The 14,692-nt window shown below is 34.2% G+C and overlaps 1 protein-coding gene across 7 annotated transcripts in view; it reads right to left on the bottom strand.

Annotated features, from left to right (window-relative positions):
• SPAG16 (sperm associated antigen 16) overlaps nucleotides 1–14,692 on the bottom strand; it is a 1,140,172-nt gene that overhangs the window by 255,752 nt on the left and 869,728 nt on the right. For 6 of the 7 annotated variants that reach the window (XM_001148592.5, XM_054679316.2, XM_016950433.4 and 3 more), the window contains one exon: nucleotides 11,381–11,507. In XM_001148592.5, the coding sequence (XP_001148592.1) occupies nucleotides 11,381–11,507 (127 nt within the window). Of the gene's footprint in view, nucleotides 1–8,384; nucleotides 9,772–11,380; nucleotides 11,508–14,692 lie in introns of those variants that run through there. The other variant, XM_016950432.4, reaches the window with a different exon arrangement.

Raw genomic sequence — 14,692 nt, 5'->3', positions numbered from 1 at the left:
TATCTGCAGATCTCAGAGAACATATTAAAGACATTTAAAAACTTTCATGGAGAATGGAAAAGAATGAAAGTAGGAACGGCACATAAAAGGAGATTAATAAGTTTATCACATACTGAGAAGTATGATTAATTCAGTTATTTGTACCTGATGAAAAAGAAAAAAAAGGATGATAAAAATGATTACAGAGAAAGGAGCTAAGGGGGAGTAAGAACAGCAAAAGAAGTAGAAGGAAAATAAGCACAAGTAGCAGAAGGATCCACTGTTACAACCAAATTTGGATAAGGAAAAATGGTACCTAAAGTAGTATAAATACAAGAAAAAAATCAAATATTATGAAAGGCATAAAGGATAAAACAAAAAAAGCAGTAATAATCAAAACTTACACTAATTACTGAGTCCATTAATTTAATTGAGTCCATTAGAAGAGAATTAGGTGGTTATATAGCTAATATTATAGGAATGCCCATCTTTTTTCTCCACCTTCAAATACATGCTATTCTTTACAAACAGTACTCAGATGACACATGTAGCATATAACATGTGGAACAGTTTGTTTGCAATACTCCTAGTCATTACCTGCAAATTCATGTCTATTGTTTCAATTTGCTTTGTAAATAGAGTATTTTCTATCTCTTTAACACTGAATCCTAGAATTTAGAACAGTGCCTGGCATATAGTAGGCTTACATTAAATATTTGTCAACCGAATTAACATAATTCTCACTGTTAGACCAACAGATATATAAGAGAGGGAATGATAACATTTTTGGATAGAAGACATGGTCTGAAATGTATGTCTATTATTCAAAGATGCTTATCATTATTTCAAAATATTTACAGAGTATTGATTTTCATAATAACAATATGCTATTTATTCCTTTCAATTATTTTTTCTATTGGTGATAGAGTGCATGGTAGGAGATGTTACATGAAGATGACTTTAAACAATTTTTATTTACACTTCTCTTATAGAACAAGTGAGAAAATATACTTCTGAGCTCAATCAGATTTGAGTAAATCATATTTGAATATAGTTTGAAATTCAATTTTAGATAAATATAACTACAAGTTATCACAAGTGCCAACTGTGCAGGCTGTATCTCCAAGAGTAGTGTGCTATTTGTTCTGGGTTGATTTGCACATCTGTTGAACTACAGCTTCCCTTAAAGGATTATCCTATTAAAAAGTATCAGCTTGGCAGACTAAAGATGATTATCTATTCAATTTTGTATACACAGTCTATTAAAAAGACGACAAATTCTTGAGCTACTTGACTTTGGGTCATGCAGTATGTGTGCACTGCAAATTTTAACTATTGATTTTCAATCTAATGACTAGTATATGCTATTAGATCTAAATAACACATTCCTCTTACATGTAATAACTGCTCCTTAGGAAAAAAGTAAAAGGTCTAACTATCTCTTCTTTCTTTGTATAAATTTATTTCTATTGATTAAAGTGTGTATGAAGAATGTCATCTTTTCATGTTTCAAAATGACCTATGCCAGCCTATACATGTAATTTTTATTATATCTGCAAACATACCAGCATAGCTAATTATATGCACTGGAGTAGTTTCTTGCCTAGATGATATTAAGATGTGTATAGTCACGCAACTAATTTCTCATACTTGCCACATAGATACAAATCTTTTGAATTTCTTAAATGTGTTGAAAAATAATTTGGCATTAGCACATTGTTTATATACATATATCTTCACTAAATATGATTACACTAATTTAGAATTCATCATTATTTGGGCATGTGCTAGATTAAAATTGTTTTTCTATAACTGTGTGCATCGTTATATAGTTGCTTTGTAAACAATTTCCAAGGAGGTATTTAAGTAGGAAAATATTTCCAAGCACCTTTTGATTGTCTATACCTATAGCGTTCCAATTATATTATTACAATTATACATTTATGTAACTGTATCAGAGCGCTAAACAAAAATTATAAATATACCTATTTTAAAAATACTACCCCAAATTAAGGAATTAACCAATGACACTCCTTTGACTGCACCTGCATAATGCTGCAATTTGTAAAGTTATTTTTCGGCTCTGATTTAATCAGAATGAGTCAGGTTCTTATATAGTCCTGTAAGAAGACTTTGATCCAGTCATTAATTTAATTTATTAAAATGTTGGAATTTATGCATTTTTTTGTTCAAAATTCCTGTTGCTACAGAGACCGTGTTGTGAGGTATGTGAGAATAACAATTTAGTCTTGCTGAGCAATATAGCTGCCATTTATGTTTGGGGCTCAATTTTTAAATAATATTTTTATATCAAATTTTATTTCTGTTTTGGATCGAGGAAAAGTGGAATGTTTTACTTACATTTTGATGTTTTATTTTCAAGTTTTAAATAGCATAGAGGAGCATTTAAATTTTATTTTAGAATATTATGTTTGACTCAGGATATCATGTTCTAATTATTCTAAACATAGGAAAAAATTAAATTGTTTAAAACTTAGGCTGTAAACCTAATTGATAATGTCGCCTAATCAAAACCTTTATTTTATTCATGATAAAGTTGAGGTCAAGAGAGGTTAAGTGTCCTACTCAATTTCATATTACAAATCACTGATGAACAACAATTTTACTGTTTAGACCCTCGTTTGTTCCTGATTCAAATGTCCTTTTCTGATGGAGACATGAATAATTTCTCGATGTTTCTGAAAATTCAGTCTAGACTCAGAGAAAAGATTTGTGGGTATTGGGGAACCTTAAAACATTGTGCTTAAAGTTCTGAAGACAATTACAAAAGGGAGGATTCATAATTTGTGCAATGATGTTATCATTAGATTAAGTATACAATCTTTCAAGCCTGATATCAGAAAGGAACAAGACTTCGTTTCCTGAATAAATTATATTTTGTAGAAGTCAATAACTTTAATTTATATTAATCTATCATAAATCATGCAATTGAAATGCATTTTAGTTATCATAATTTATGAGTCATCATTAGGATAGTCTAAATATTTAATAACTGATATGACATGATCACCAACCAATCAGAATGGACATTATACAAATCAGAACAGGTTTATGGTTATAAAACTGCACAACTATGACTATTATCCCTAAATTAATATATTTTTGGTTGTTTTTAGTTAAAGTTTTCAAGGTGTCCCCATTATTATTAATATGTTATTTTCCATACTTGCTGGCAGATAAATAAAATTGCTTCTAGCCTAGGGGATAAGAAGACAAAATGAAAGAGAAAAATAGTTAAATTTCCAGATAAAGCATAGCAGTTTTTTTTACTGTACAGTTCCTAATTTACATTACATTAAAATTACATTTTAATGAAATGCAATTCTTTTACAGAACTGTAAGAACATGTGTATTTATTAATATACACATGTAATTAAATCTCTTAAAACTTTAAAATGGGAGGAAGGAAACCCAACTCATGTGCTGCGGTGATTGAAAAAGGAAGCATGATTCCTGGAGCATAGCATACCTCATTCCAGGTATTAGTCATAGACTTGTGTATCCAAAGAGCCACATAGTCTGACATCCTTCAGTTTCTCCAGTTCCTTTCTCCAGAATCAGTGAGGCCCAAATTCTACTTAAGAACAAAATGGATTTGCATATACAATAGGGTCACTCAACAGGGAATGAAATAATGGGATTGTAAAATAATTCAGAAGGACCACCTGGTCACCTTTTCTCTCTTGTATTTTATCCTCTCCTCTTACAGTTCTGTGTCCAGATGTGGTAGAATGGGCTTGTTCTTCAGAAGAGCATCTTAGTTTGGCTCTGCCTTATGCTTTAGAGATAAAACAAGTTGGCCTGCTTTCTGTTTCTTCTTAAATTATTTTTTGTTTGTTTGTTTTTTAGAGACAAGGTCTCATTCACTCACCCAGGTTAGAGTACAGGGGCAGGATTATAGTTGACTGCAACCTGGGCTCAGGCATCCTCTTGCTGCAACCTGGGCTCAGGGATCCTCCCACCTCAGCCTCCTGAGTAGCTGGGACTACTGTTGTCCTACCATATCTGCCTATTTTTAAAAAAAAATTGTAGAAACCAAATCTTGTTATGTTGTCCAGGCTAGTCTTAAACTCCTGGCCAAGAGATCCTCTCTCCTCAGCCTCCCAAAGTACTCGGATTACAGGTGTGAGCCACCATGCCTGGCCCAGTCCACTTTCTTCTTTTCCTATTTCAGTTTTTAATATTTATTTTTAAGCAGACCAGGCCTTAAATAAAAGACAAAAAAGTGCTCTGGAGGTGCTGGCTGTCTTTGTCTCTCAGTTTTCTCAACTATAAAACAGAAGCAAGAATAACAATTTCATTTTGAGTTGTGGTGAGAACTAAATTCAGCCCTAATTCCTTGAATAGGAATTTACACTGCAGTGTAAGGTTGGAGTTCTAGCTCCCAGGAGGAAAACGGATGTAATGAGAATGCCTCTTGCACATAAGACCTATCAGAAACCTGGAAGATAATACTAGGGAGATTCTCTTTTAGTGTTTTCTTCCAGAGGCAACTAATTGAAAACTAATGTCAATAACAGGATTATTCCATGTCTTAGCTTTGAGTCAACTATCACAAGTGTCATTAATGGGACTATTTCAATATTCATAGCAAATGAATCATTTCTCCTAACAGATGCCATGTATCAATATAAAGCCAAATACTATTATTAGAATAAGAGTCAGAATAACATAAACTTACAGATTTTAGTCTCTGGATTTAGACTCTGGATTTGAATTTCAACTCCACATTTAATCAGCTAGGTGACAGTGGGCCTGTTAATGTCTTTGTCTCTTAGTTTTCTCAACTATAAAACAGAGGCAAGAGTAACAATCTCACTGAGTTGGGGTGAGAATTAAATAGGTGAATACATGACCCAACACGATGGTTCAAAAGACTTTAGTGTAGGACAAGATCCAGAGGTGTGAGTTAATGTTGCTTCACTATGGAGGCGATATTCTTCTGAGCACTCTAACTCAGCAATTTTATTTTTATGTAAAGAGCAAGATAGTAAATATTTTAGGCTACCCCCAGGCATGGTGTCACGTGTCTGTCTTCCTAGCTTCTCAGGAGGCTGAGGCAGGAAGATTGCTTGCACCCAGGAGTTCCAGACCAGACTGGGCAACATGATAGGACCCCGTCTTTAAAAAAAAAAAAAGTAAATTTTTTAGACTTTGCAGGCCATATATCTCTGCTGCAAATGCTCAACCTTGCTGTTGTAGTTTGAAAACAGCCTTAGAGAATATGTAAATAAATGAGCGAGGTTGTGTTCCAATAAAGCTCCATATATGAAAAGAGGCCAAGCTGGCCCATGGGCAGTAGTTTGCCAACCTGCTGTCTTTTTGAATTGTAAGGTTTTCCCATTGTTGTTGGTGGGAACACAAATTATTTCGAGGCCTGTGTGAGCTCCTGGGATTTTCCTTCTAATGCTTAAGATAGATTTTTTTCTGGCCTTAGGCTTTCATGTATTCACTCTTAGCCAGCTGAAGACTGGAGGGGACTCTGCAGATCTCCAGTTCTCTGTGTGTGGCTCATACCTCTCCTGTACCCTTCCCTGCAAACTCAAGCTGCCTTGGCCTTCCTGGACTACCCACTGGCTCTTCAACTCTGGGAATTAGCCAAAAGTCCCTTCATCCCTGAGTTGAAACCTAGAAACTTTCTCCAGGCTATATTCTGGGGCAGTCATAGGGCTCACCTTGTTTACTTTCTCTCTCTCAGGTATTACAGTTTTTTATTGCCAAATATTACATGTCTGAAAGCCCTTGTTTCATATATGTACATACATTTTTGTTTCTTTCAATCGTTTTAGGTTAGGAATAAATCTGGTTGGTCTTTGTTACAACATCTTGTCTGGAAGTGGAAGTCCCTATAGATTTTTATCATTTTAAATACAAAAAAATCTGAGGCTCAGAAATATTTGGAAATTTTGTCAGGATCATTTTGCTAGTAAGTAGTGGAGAGAAAATTCAAAACTTGGGCTTCTAACTTCTAAATAAATGTTCTCTCCATTACACTATACTGCTTCTATCAGAGGGAATTAACTGCGAATTTCCTATTAAATAAAAAACGATGAACTGTAGATTTTTTCTAGAAGAAACTGATGAATCAAATATGAACCAAGGGTTTTAGAGTTATCTTGTTAGGTTATGAAAAAATGGGGGGGGGGTCTGATACTTTTTGCATTTTGAATGGAGTCATATTTTCATCCCATTTTGGGATTTCTATTGTGGTTCTGATTGTGGAGAACATAATGTTGGGAAACTTTGCTCATTTTAATGATCTGATACTGATAAGCTTTCTACTGGAAAGTGCCCATCTGGCTCAAACTTCAGCTTCTGCATTTTCTTAGGACTTAGGATGTGACTTCTTTGCAAATTTCCTGGAATTAGTTTTACAAAGGAGAGAAAAATATTGCTAAACTACATAAACATGGTGAAATGAGAGATGTGGAAAAGTATGTATATAAATTCTCATGGTTCATTTTTATTACTTTCACTACGCAATTCCATTTAACATTTTCTGAAATAGCAATAAATTTTTGAATGATAAAACATATGGCATTTTGAGTAGGCCAGGTGAGAGATATTATTTAGGTAGTGAATGTTCACAAAAATGTGTAGCATTATATTACCAGGAGGCTTTCTGTTTAATGAGAAAGGAGCACTTATCCCTTCACAAATACTTGGGATATAAATATATACTACTATACATATGTATCTGTGTTTGTCACAAGCAATGTATTTGATAATAAAACATTATGTAAATAATGCTGTGCCACATACAACTTTTTAAATGTATGAGAGGCTGATTTTTTACAGCAACAGGAAAAGCTAAACTCTAGGGGGTGATTCCTATATGTTTATATCTTGACTTAAAATATATATGTATATATCACATTACATATAACTTTACTGATTAACTAAGCAATTTTTAATATTACATAAAAGTGAGGTTTTGATCCTTGTTTCTTTTATTATTTGTTTATTAATATTTATGCTTTCCCTAGAAAACTTCTACAGTGGCACCCAGCCTCAAGCATCTTTCTTGTGCACCAATATGTTTAATTTCTCTCATCCCTAAAAGGAATGAGTTGACCTCTCAGACCCCTTCAGCACTAGGATAAAACATGGTAGACTGTGGGCGGCAAGCCACCCAGGCGCCGAGGCAAGAGACCAAGGACACGAGCTGTTCCAGTATAATAAAATATAAAACAAGAATAGTTATACCAGATATAGATCTTAGATATGATTATATATGAATATCAATATCATTAGTTTGTAGCAATTATTCTTTATTCCAATATTATAATAATCCTCACTCTATAATCATGACCTAGGAAAAACCAGGCCATACAGAGATAGGAGCTGACGGGACACAGTGAGAAGTGACCAGAAGACAAGAGTGCGAGCCTTCTGTTATGCCCGGACAGGGCCACCAGAGGGCTCCTTGGTCTAGTAGTGATGCCAGCGTCTGGGAAGACGCCCATTGCCAGGCGGACCGTGGTCTAGCGGTAGCGAAAAGTGTCAGGGAACAACACCCACTACTTAGCAGACCGGGAAAGGGAGGCTCCCTTTCCCCGGGGGAGTTTAGAGAAGACTGCTCCTCCACCTCTTGTGGAGGGCCTGACACTAGTCAGGCTTGCCCGCAGTTATCCAGAGGCCTAACCGTCTCCCTGTGATGCTGTGCTTCAGTGGTCAAGCTCCTAGTCCTCCTTCATGTTCCATCCTGTACACCTGGCTCTGCCTTCTAGATAGCAGTAGTCAATTAGTGAAAGTACTAAAAGTCTCTGATATGCAGAAATAATGGCATAAGCTGTCTTTCTCTCTGTCTCCTCTCCCTCTCTGCCTCGGCTGCCAGGCAGGGAAGGGCCCCCTGTCCAGTGGACACATGACCCACGTGACCTTACCTATCATTGGAGATGACTCACACTCTTTACCCTGCCCCTTTTGCTTTATATCCAATAAGTAACAGCACAGCCAGACATTCGGGGCCACTACCGGTCTCTGCGCATTGGTGGTAGTGGTCCCCGGGGCCCAGCCGTCTTTTCTTTTATCTCTTTGTCTTGTGTCTTTATTTCTACGCTCTCTCGTCGCCGCACACAGGGAGAGACCCATCGACCCTGTGGGGTTGGTCCCTACAGTAGATGAAGATGCTGAGTTCCTTATTATAGAATATCATTATCCCTTTGAGTCCACATTAGAACACTGCAAGGCAATTGTCTCTTCCATTATTTCCATGAGGAGAAATAGGTAATGTGCCTAAAGTCTAAAAGGTGCTGAACAGGTGATTAAACTTAAGGGTCTGAAATATATAGTCTATATTCTTTTTCTTCACCTTTGGTTTTCCAACATTTTTGCCAAAGCTACATTTTAAAAATGATACTCTGTGAATAATCTCTATTTTAAGACAGATAAGGTATTATTTATTAGTACATATATACTTTTATAAATCCACAATAACAATATTTACTTATGAGGTTAATAAATAGAGAAAATTTTGTTATACATCAAAATTTGAAATTTAAGATTATAGATAACAGTTTCAGCCTTTTAATGACCTCTACTTTCAATTTATTCCTATACTGTGTTGGATTTGCAGTGATAAGAAATCCCTTATTTATAAAGATCTGTCATTTCATAAGAAAATAACTCTTTTTAAACAGTACACCTCACAACCTTGAGACACCCTTAAATTAAACTGATCTAGAGACATTAAATATTATTAGCAACTTTCATGTAATGGCCACTTAAAGTATCTAATAACCACTCACATTCCTTATATGAAATATCTCAGACAGGATGCTATTTATAATTCCACATGTGTTACATAACATTATGATGACATTACATGTGTGTTTTCAATAGTCCAAGAGCACAGCGGAGACAGCAGACCATTGCCTGGCCTCACATTATGTAAGTTGTGACAAATAACACGCTAGGTGTATATAACTGCACAATTTAGTTCTGTCACAGAGTTTTGACTAGAAAAAATGGTTAGACATAACTAATGTGAGCCCTCAATACATGTTCATTATTGCCAATAGTGTCAATTATATTCTTGCTTTTTTTGAAAATGATTACATCATATAGGCTTGTATTGGCTTGCCACTGGGAATAAATAAAGGTATATTCAAATGAATGTGTATTTTGAGATTACTAAATTAGATTTGATTTTATTCTCATATTTTCGTGATACAATTTTGTTACACTTCTCTTTAAATCATTTGTTTCCTGAATAAATGCAACTAGAAGAGACCTATGTGCCCCATCCTTATTTCAATTTTGTTTGGCTCTTAATTTGCACTCTTCCTTACTCTCTTGAGATAAACATAATTTCTAGCACTTAACTTTGTGACTTTCACCTCTTTCTTCATTCTCTCATTATATTTTATGTTTGTTTTCCCCAGTTTCTTCAACTTTTGATATATTTCAACCTTTTAAATGAAGAGTCATTGAGGACTTGTCTTGTACAGAAGCACAGATTTCTCATTATTCAATGAGAAAATCCTTATGACAGTAATTTCTCACACACATGGAACTAAAATTTATTATGGTATGTTCCTTTAATAAATGGTCAAAGGGATGGGAAGGTCAGGTTGAAATCATATTCCTTCAGACTGATAAAGTGTTTTCATTAGAGTCCCTCATTCATATGTGTTGTCTTTGATGTTTCTTGCTGTTCTACTGCTGATTCTTATGCTTTTCTTAATATTAGTGTATCACCAAGTATATATCAGTCATGGAGAGAAAAAAATAGGTTTGATGTACCAAGGGCCTTAAAATCAGACTGACCTGTATGACAGAAGACAGGTACTGTAATTTATTTAAAATCATGTTTATCTAAGTATGCAAATAACTTTTGGGCTGGATGACAAGGATGGCAAAGAGCAAGTGGCAACATATTTAATGACAATAAAATATATGGCTATTATTAATTGTAATGATATTTCAAAGCACCTTTTAACTTCTACTATTAGGAAGTACAGACAAAAGTTTTGAAATTTCAGAGTTCAAAATTCAAAGACATGAATACTTGAATGCTAGCTCAAGATAATAAAAAGGGATTTAAGGATGTGAAATGTTTATGAAAATCAAGTGAAAGCTGTAGAGTTCCTTTAGAGCTATGGTGTCAATGTAGATTATATATGTCAAAAACTATAAATTGACCCTTTAATAGGCTTTTGCAATATAAGATGAAATTCCCATAGTTGAGACTTTTATTTTGAAGAGTGTTTTCTTTTTTTAATTCTGGCAGACCATAAATGTCTTAACAAGAATATTACTAAAACATTTTTAAAGAAGCCATTGTTACTAGTGTGGTTCATATGCCAATCTGTAATGGGAACATAACTTAAAGTTTGTTAAGAAGACAAACTTACCATTTTCTAAATTTCAGATATGTGATGGCAATATTATGAAACCAGTCCCAAGAAACACACAATTATCTTCTGGCTCTAGAATTACTCCTGGCATATTCATACTTTCTGGACTAAAGAATAAACGTGGACTATCTTAAAAAAATAAAATATTTTCTTCTTATTTGTTCTTTACTTCTTCACCTAAAATCAAGTTTTTGCTATCGCCACAACTTTGATTTACCACAAATAATGCTCAAAGATTCAAAATATTCTCAAAACTTAAAATAGTTTAAAACATGTATCACAATAGCAAAGAAAAAATATATTATTCAATAGCATATATACATTATTTAGTAAACTCTATCATTAAAGATGCAGATGCAACTGTATTTTTAACCTTATAAATGGACAACTGGAATTATTGTGTGGTTCATAAAATCAGCTGCTACACTATTCCTCATCAACAAGGATAAAATATTTTATCTAATTGATAATACTTATATCATTGTGGAATAAAAACTAAATATAATAACATTATAGAATGCACAGCACATAATTGCAACAATAAGATAAATGTTTATCTCAAATTAGTTGTAAACTCTACACAATATGGGGTAATTCATTAAATTTTTAACATTAAATTATTACACTAAAAATATTTCAAGTTGATTTTTGCTAAACTTTTGTTCTTCTCTACTCTTAGCTATTTTGCCTTTAGAAAATCGAATTTGCTTACCTTGGATGATGATTCTGAGGAATGGAGGTTTGAACATTTTGCATGGCACTGCTAACAAACCTACGCTATCTAGATTAGTACACATTATCACCTCTATTATTTCTGACTTTAAATATATGAATATAATTCTTTCATATGACATGCTATACGTAACGATAAAATATATCTTAATGTAATGTAATATAATGTAATATTAAGAACAGACATTTACGTAGAAATACATATATTTAAGGAGAAACAAAATAGTTTCAGAACAAATATTAATGTTATTGGCTTAGTCAGAAACATTAGACAAAAATGATCCTACCTGATGAATCAAAATTCACCTCATTGCCAGGACTTGGACCTATATCGATGGACACAATAGGTAACAGCTTCCGAAAGTCCCACAGCTTTGTAACCCCACAGGCATCACAGGATGCTATCATGTGACCCTTCAAAATATAAGATAAACAAAAATAAAATGTGTCTATATATATATACATATATATATATACACACACACACTACATATATACAAATACATATAGTAACCCATAGACAAAAGGTAAATGTTACAGTTTTATTACAGCCATAAGATTACATTCCTCTAAACTAAGAAGTAGTTGTTAATAACTTTATTTTGGACATAAAATTATTAAAATGATATTCTTAATATATAAAATCCTACACTAAATTTTTGGAGTTAACGTTTCAGACAAGCATTTTCATTTTAACTACATTAGAAGATGTAACAAAACAAAAACATGTACACTCATAATTTGCATATATATACACATATATCACATAACGCATATGATATATGTGACACACAAAAACTGTGAATGTGGGAAAATTATACCACATGCATATCTCAGCTTTTATGCTCACAGTTAGTTAGCATTGATAATTTATACCTCAAATAGAGAAAAAACAAAAAGAGGTAGGAAGTAAAATGGACACAATGAGAGAAGAATATCGCATAGCAGGTTGAATGACAGGGACCAGGTGAAGTTGATGGCAATGAAATGGTGCCTATTGTAGTCTGTTAGTCAAAATTCTCAGAAAACATAGTTGGGCTTGCTTTGGTAACAAGTAGTGGAACAAGGAAGAAGGTAATTGGATAAAAGGGAAGGAAAACAGAAGGAAGGGTGAATGGATTCAAGTGACATGGCAATGGAAGGTGGGGAGAGATAGTTTTGCAGCATAGTAGCAGTGGCCCAGGCTCATCAGTTCAGTTTGGAGCCCAGGGTCTGTCTACACGCCTCCTGCTGGTCTCTCAGGAAATGTTTATTGAGCATCTACTTTGTGACAGAAATTGGAGATATGCTGGTGAATAAGAGGGGTTTCTGCTCCCCAGCAACTCATAGTCTTCACTCATTCTCATCATTCTGGTCATTTAATTTCTTTGTCCATTCACAAATTGAATGAGTATTGGCCACATTAAAATCATCAATTATGTTTATAAAACATCAATATACTGTTTCCCATTTGATGTACAGTTTCCCTTTCAGCTGCAGTTCAAATTTTTTAATGTCAACTTGAAAACTATCCTCTCATTTTCTCCCTACGTTATTTAAAATGTTAATGTTAATACCTTAATTATCCTATAATTTTCCTTATCATTTTGAACTAGCTCACATATTTTCTCACTTACTCCTTGATTTCTATTCTTTCTGTAAAAATAGTGCATCCTGTATTACAGTTCAAGTGGACTCATTGTTTTTCTCTAAACACACCAGTAATACAATGAATGCAATTAGTTTTAAAATTCTATAACTGTTGTCACTGGCACAGTAATACAACAGCCTTGTCCCCAATCTAATAAATGAGATGCTTAATCTTTTTTATGACTTAAAAGGAACATGGAGAACTTGGAATGCCCTCAAATATGTAAACATGTATTATAAGAATTGTGAGGAATCAGTGAATTTCATTTCAAAAAAGGAAAGAACAGTTTCAGTATCGGCAAGGAATATTAATGTTAGAAATTAGAAAGAATTCTTTCCAAATATAAGGGCTTTCAATGATCTGAGAGAAGTCACAGAATGGAAATTTTTTTCAATTTTGGGAACAGAGTAGGTAAGTTTTTATCGGAATTTAATCTGGATGCACCTCTTGCCACAGGCAGGTGGATGGACTTGATGTTCTTTCATTGTCTGGAGTCTATGGATTAAAGAAAATCTTAAAGTATACTTTATCCCATTGAATATTAAAATTTGAGGAAGTATACTTAAAATAGAAAATAGTTTCATCATTGTTATGGTGTGAAAATGAGTAGGTAAATAGTTTTAATATTTTTACATTTAATACTTGAAACTTCTATTGCTGTCAAATGATCAAGTGCAATAGTTTGATAATATGAAAGTGAGTCAATATTTATGAAATGCTTTTAATGAGCCAGGTACTGTGTTAAATGCTTCATTAATAAGCTAGTACATAACAACTTCAAGCAATTTTGAATAACTAACATCCTTTAGCTAGACTTTTTCCATTGCCTTAGAAACTTAAAAGCCATGACAAAGTATGCATTATGGTAAAATGAATATGAAAAATTTTTTTTTTTTTTGAGATGGAGTCTCGCTCTGTCACCCAAGCTGGAGTGCAATGGCACAATCTTGGCTCACTGCAACGTCCGTCTCCCGGGTTAATGCCATTCTCCTGCCTCAGCCTCCTGAGTAGCTGGGACTACACAGATGCCTGTCACCACACCCGGCTAATTTTTTGTATTTTTAGTAGAGACGGGGTTTCACTGTGTTAGCCAGGATGGTCTTGATCTCCTGACCTCATGATCTGCCCACCTTGGCCTCCCAAAGTGCTGGGATTACAGGTATGAGCCACTGCGCCCAGCCAAATATGGTAATATTTTAAGTAATAGAAATAAGTTTGCATTTAGATTTGAGAACTGAAAGATACTTGGTAACGGAAGAACAGCTTAACTATATATCCAGTTAGCTAGTGAGGCAGATGCAGTGTCTATTACAGTGTTTGGAGCATAGCAGAGCTCAACCAAGTATTTGTTAAGCTGATAGATGAGTAATGCTTCCTCAAAGGTTACCTAAAAGTTTTATTTTGGTCCAAGTCCTTCCAAAGCAGTCTTGCGGTGAATATTAATTCCAACCCTGATAGGTCTGAATCACTTACAAGACAGAAAGCAATGGAAGAGGCAGAGAATCCAGAATCAATACTTAGAATATTCTAATGCCCTGTATCCTTCTTCTTTCTCCCATTTCAGGAAAATTGGAGGGCCATCTGCCAATCTCCTTCCTCGAGACAGAATAAACTAGAATGTTGTTAGTCCAAACTGTGTAGTTTGAGTTTTGAGGGATGTGGAGATGGAGAGATGTGGGAAGGAGATTAGTTGACAACCTAGGGAAAAGTCATTTTACCTACAATTTATGACAGTCAAGCTATAGTTTAAGGCATTTAACGTAAATTAAGAAATATTTCAAAGAAAATGTTTTTAAAGACAGGTGAGATTTCATGACAATCTTAATGAAAGTCAAGACTCAAGAGGTTTGGAAATCTCTAAAATGCAATTCTGGTTATCACTGGTAGTAGTACTGATCCTGAGGATGGGAAGCTACTGAAGGTGGATGTGCAGAAAGCTCTCAAAGAAGTTCAGATTGAGAGCTATGAT

Source organism: Pan troglodytes, chromosome 13, assembly GCF_028858775.2.
Source record: "Pan troglodytes isolate AG18354 chromosome 13, NHGRI_mPanTro3-v2.0_pri, whole genome shotgun sequence".
Lineage (NCBI taxonomy): Eukaryota > Metazoa > Chordata > Mammalia > Primates > Hominidae > Pan > Pan troglodytes.
The sequence above is the reverse complement of the archived record's forward strand: the minus strand, read 5'-3'. Positions and strand labels throughout refer to the sequence as shown.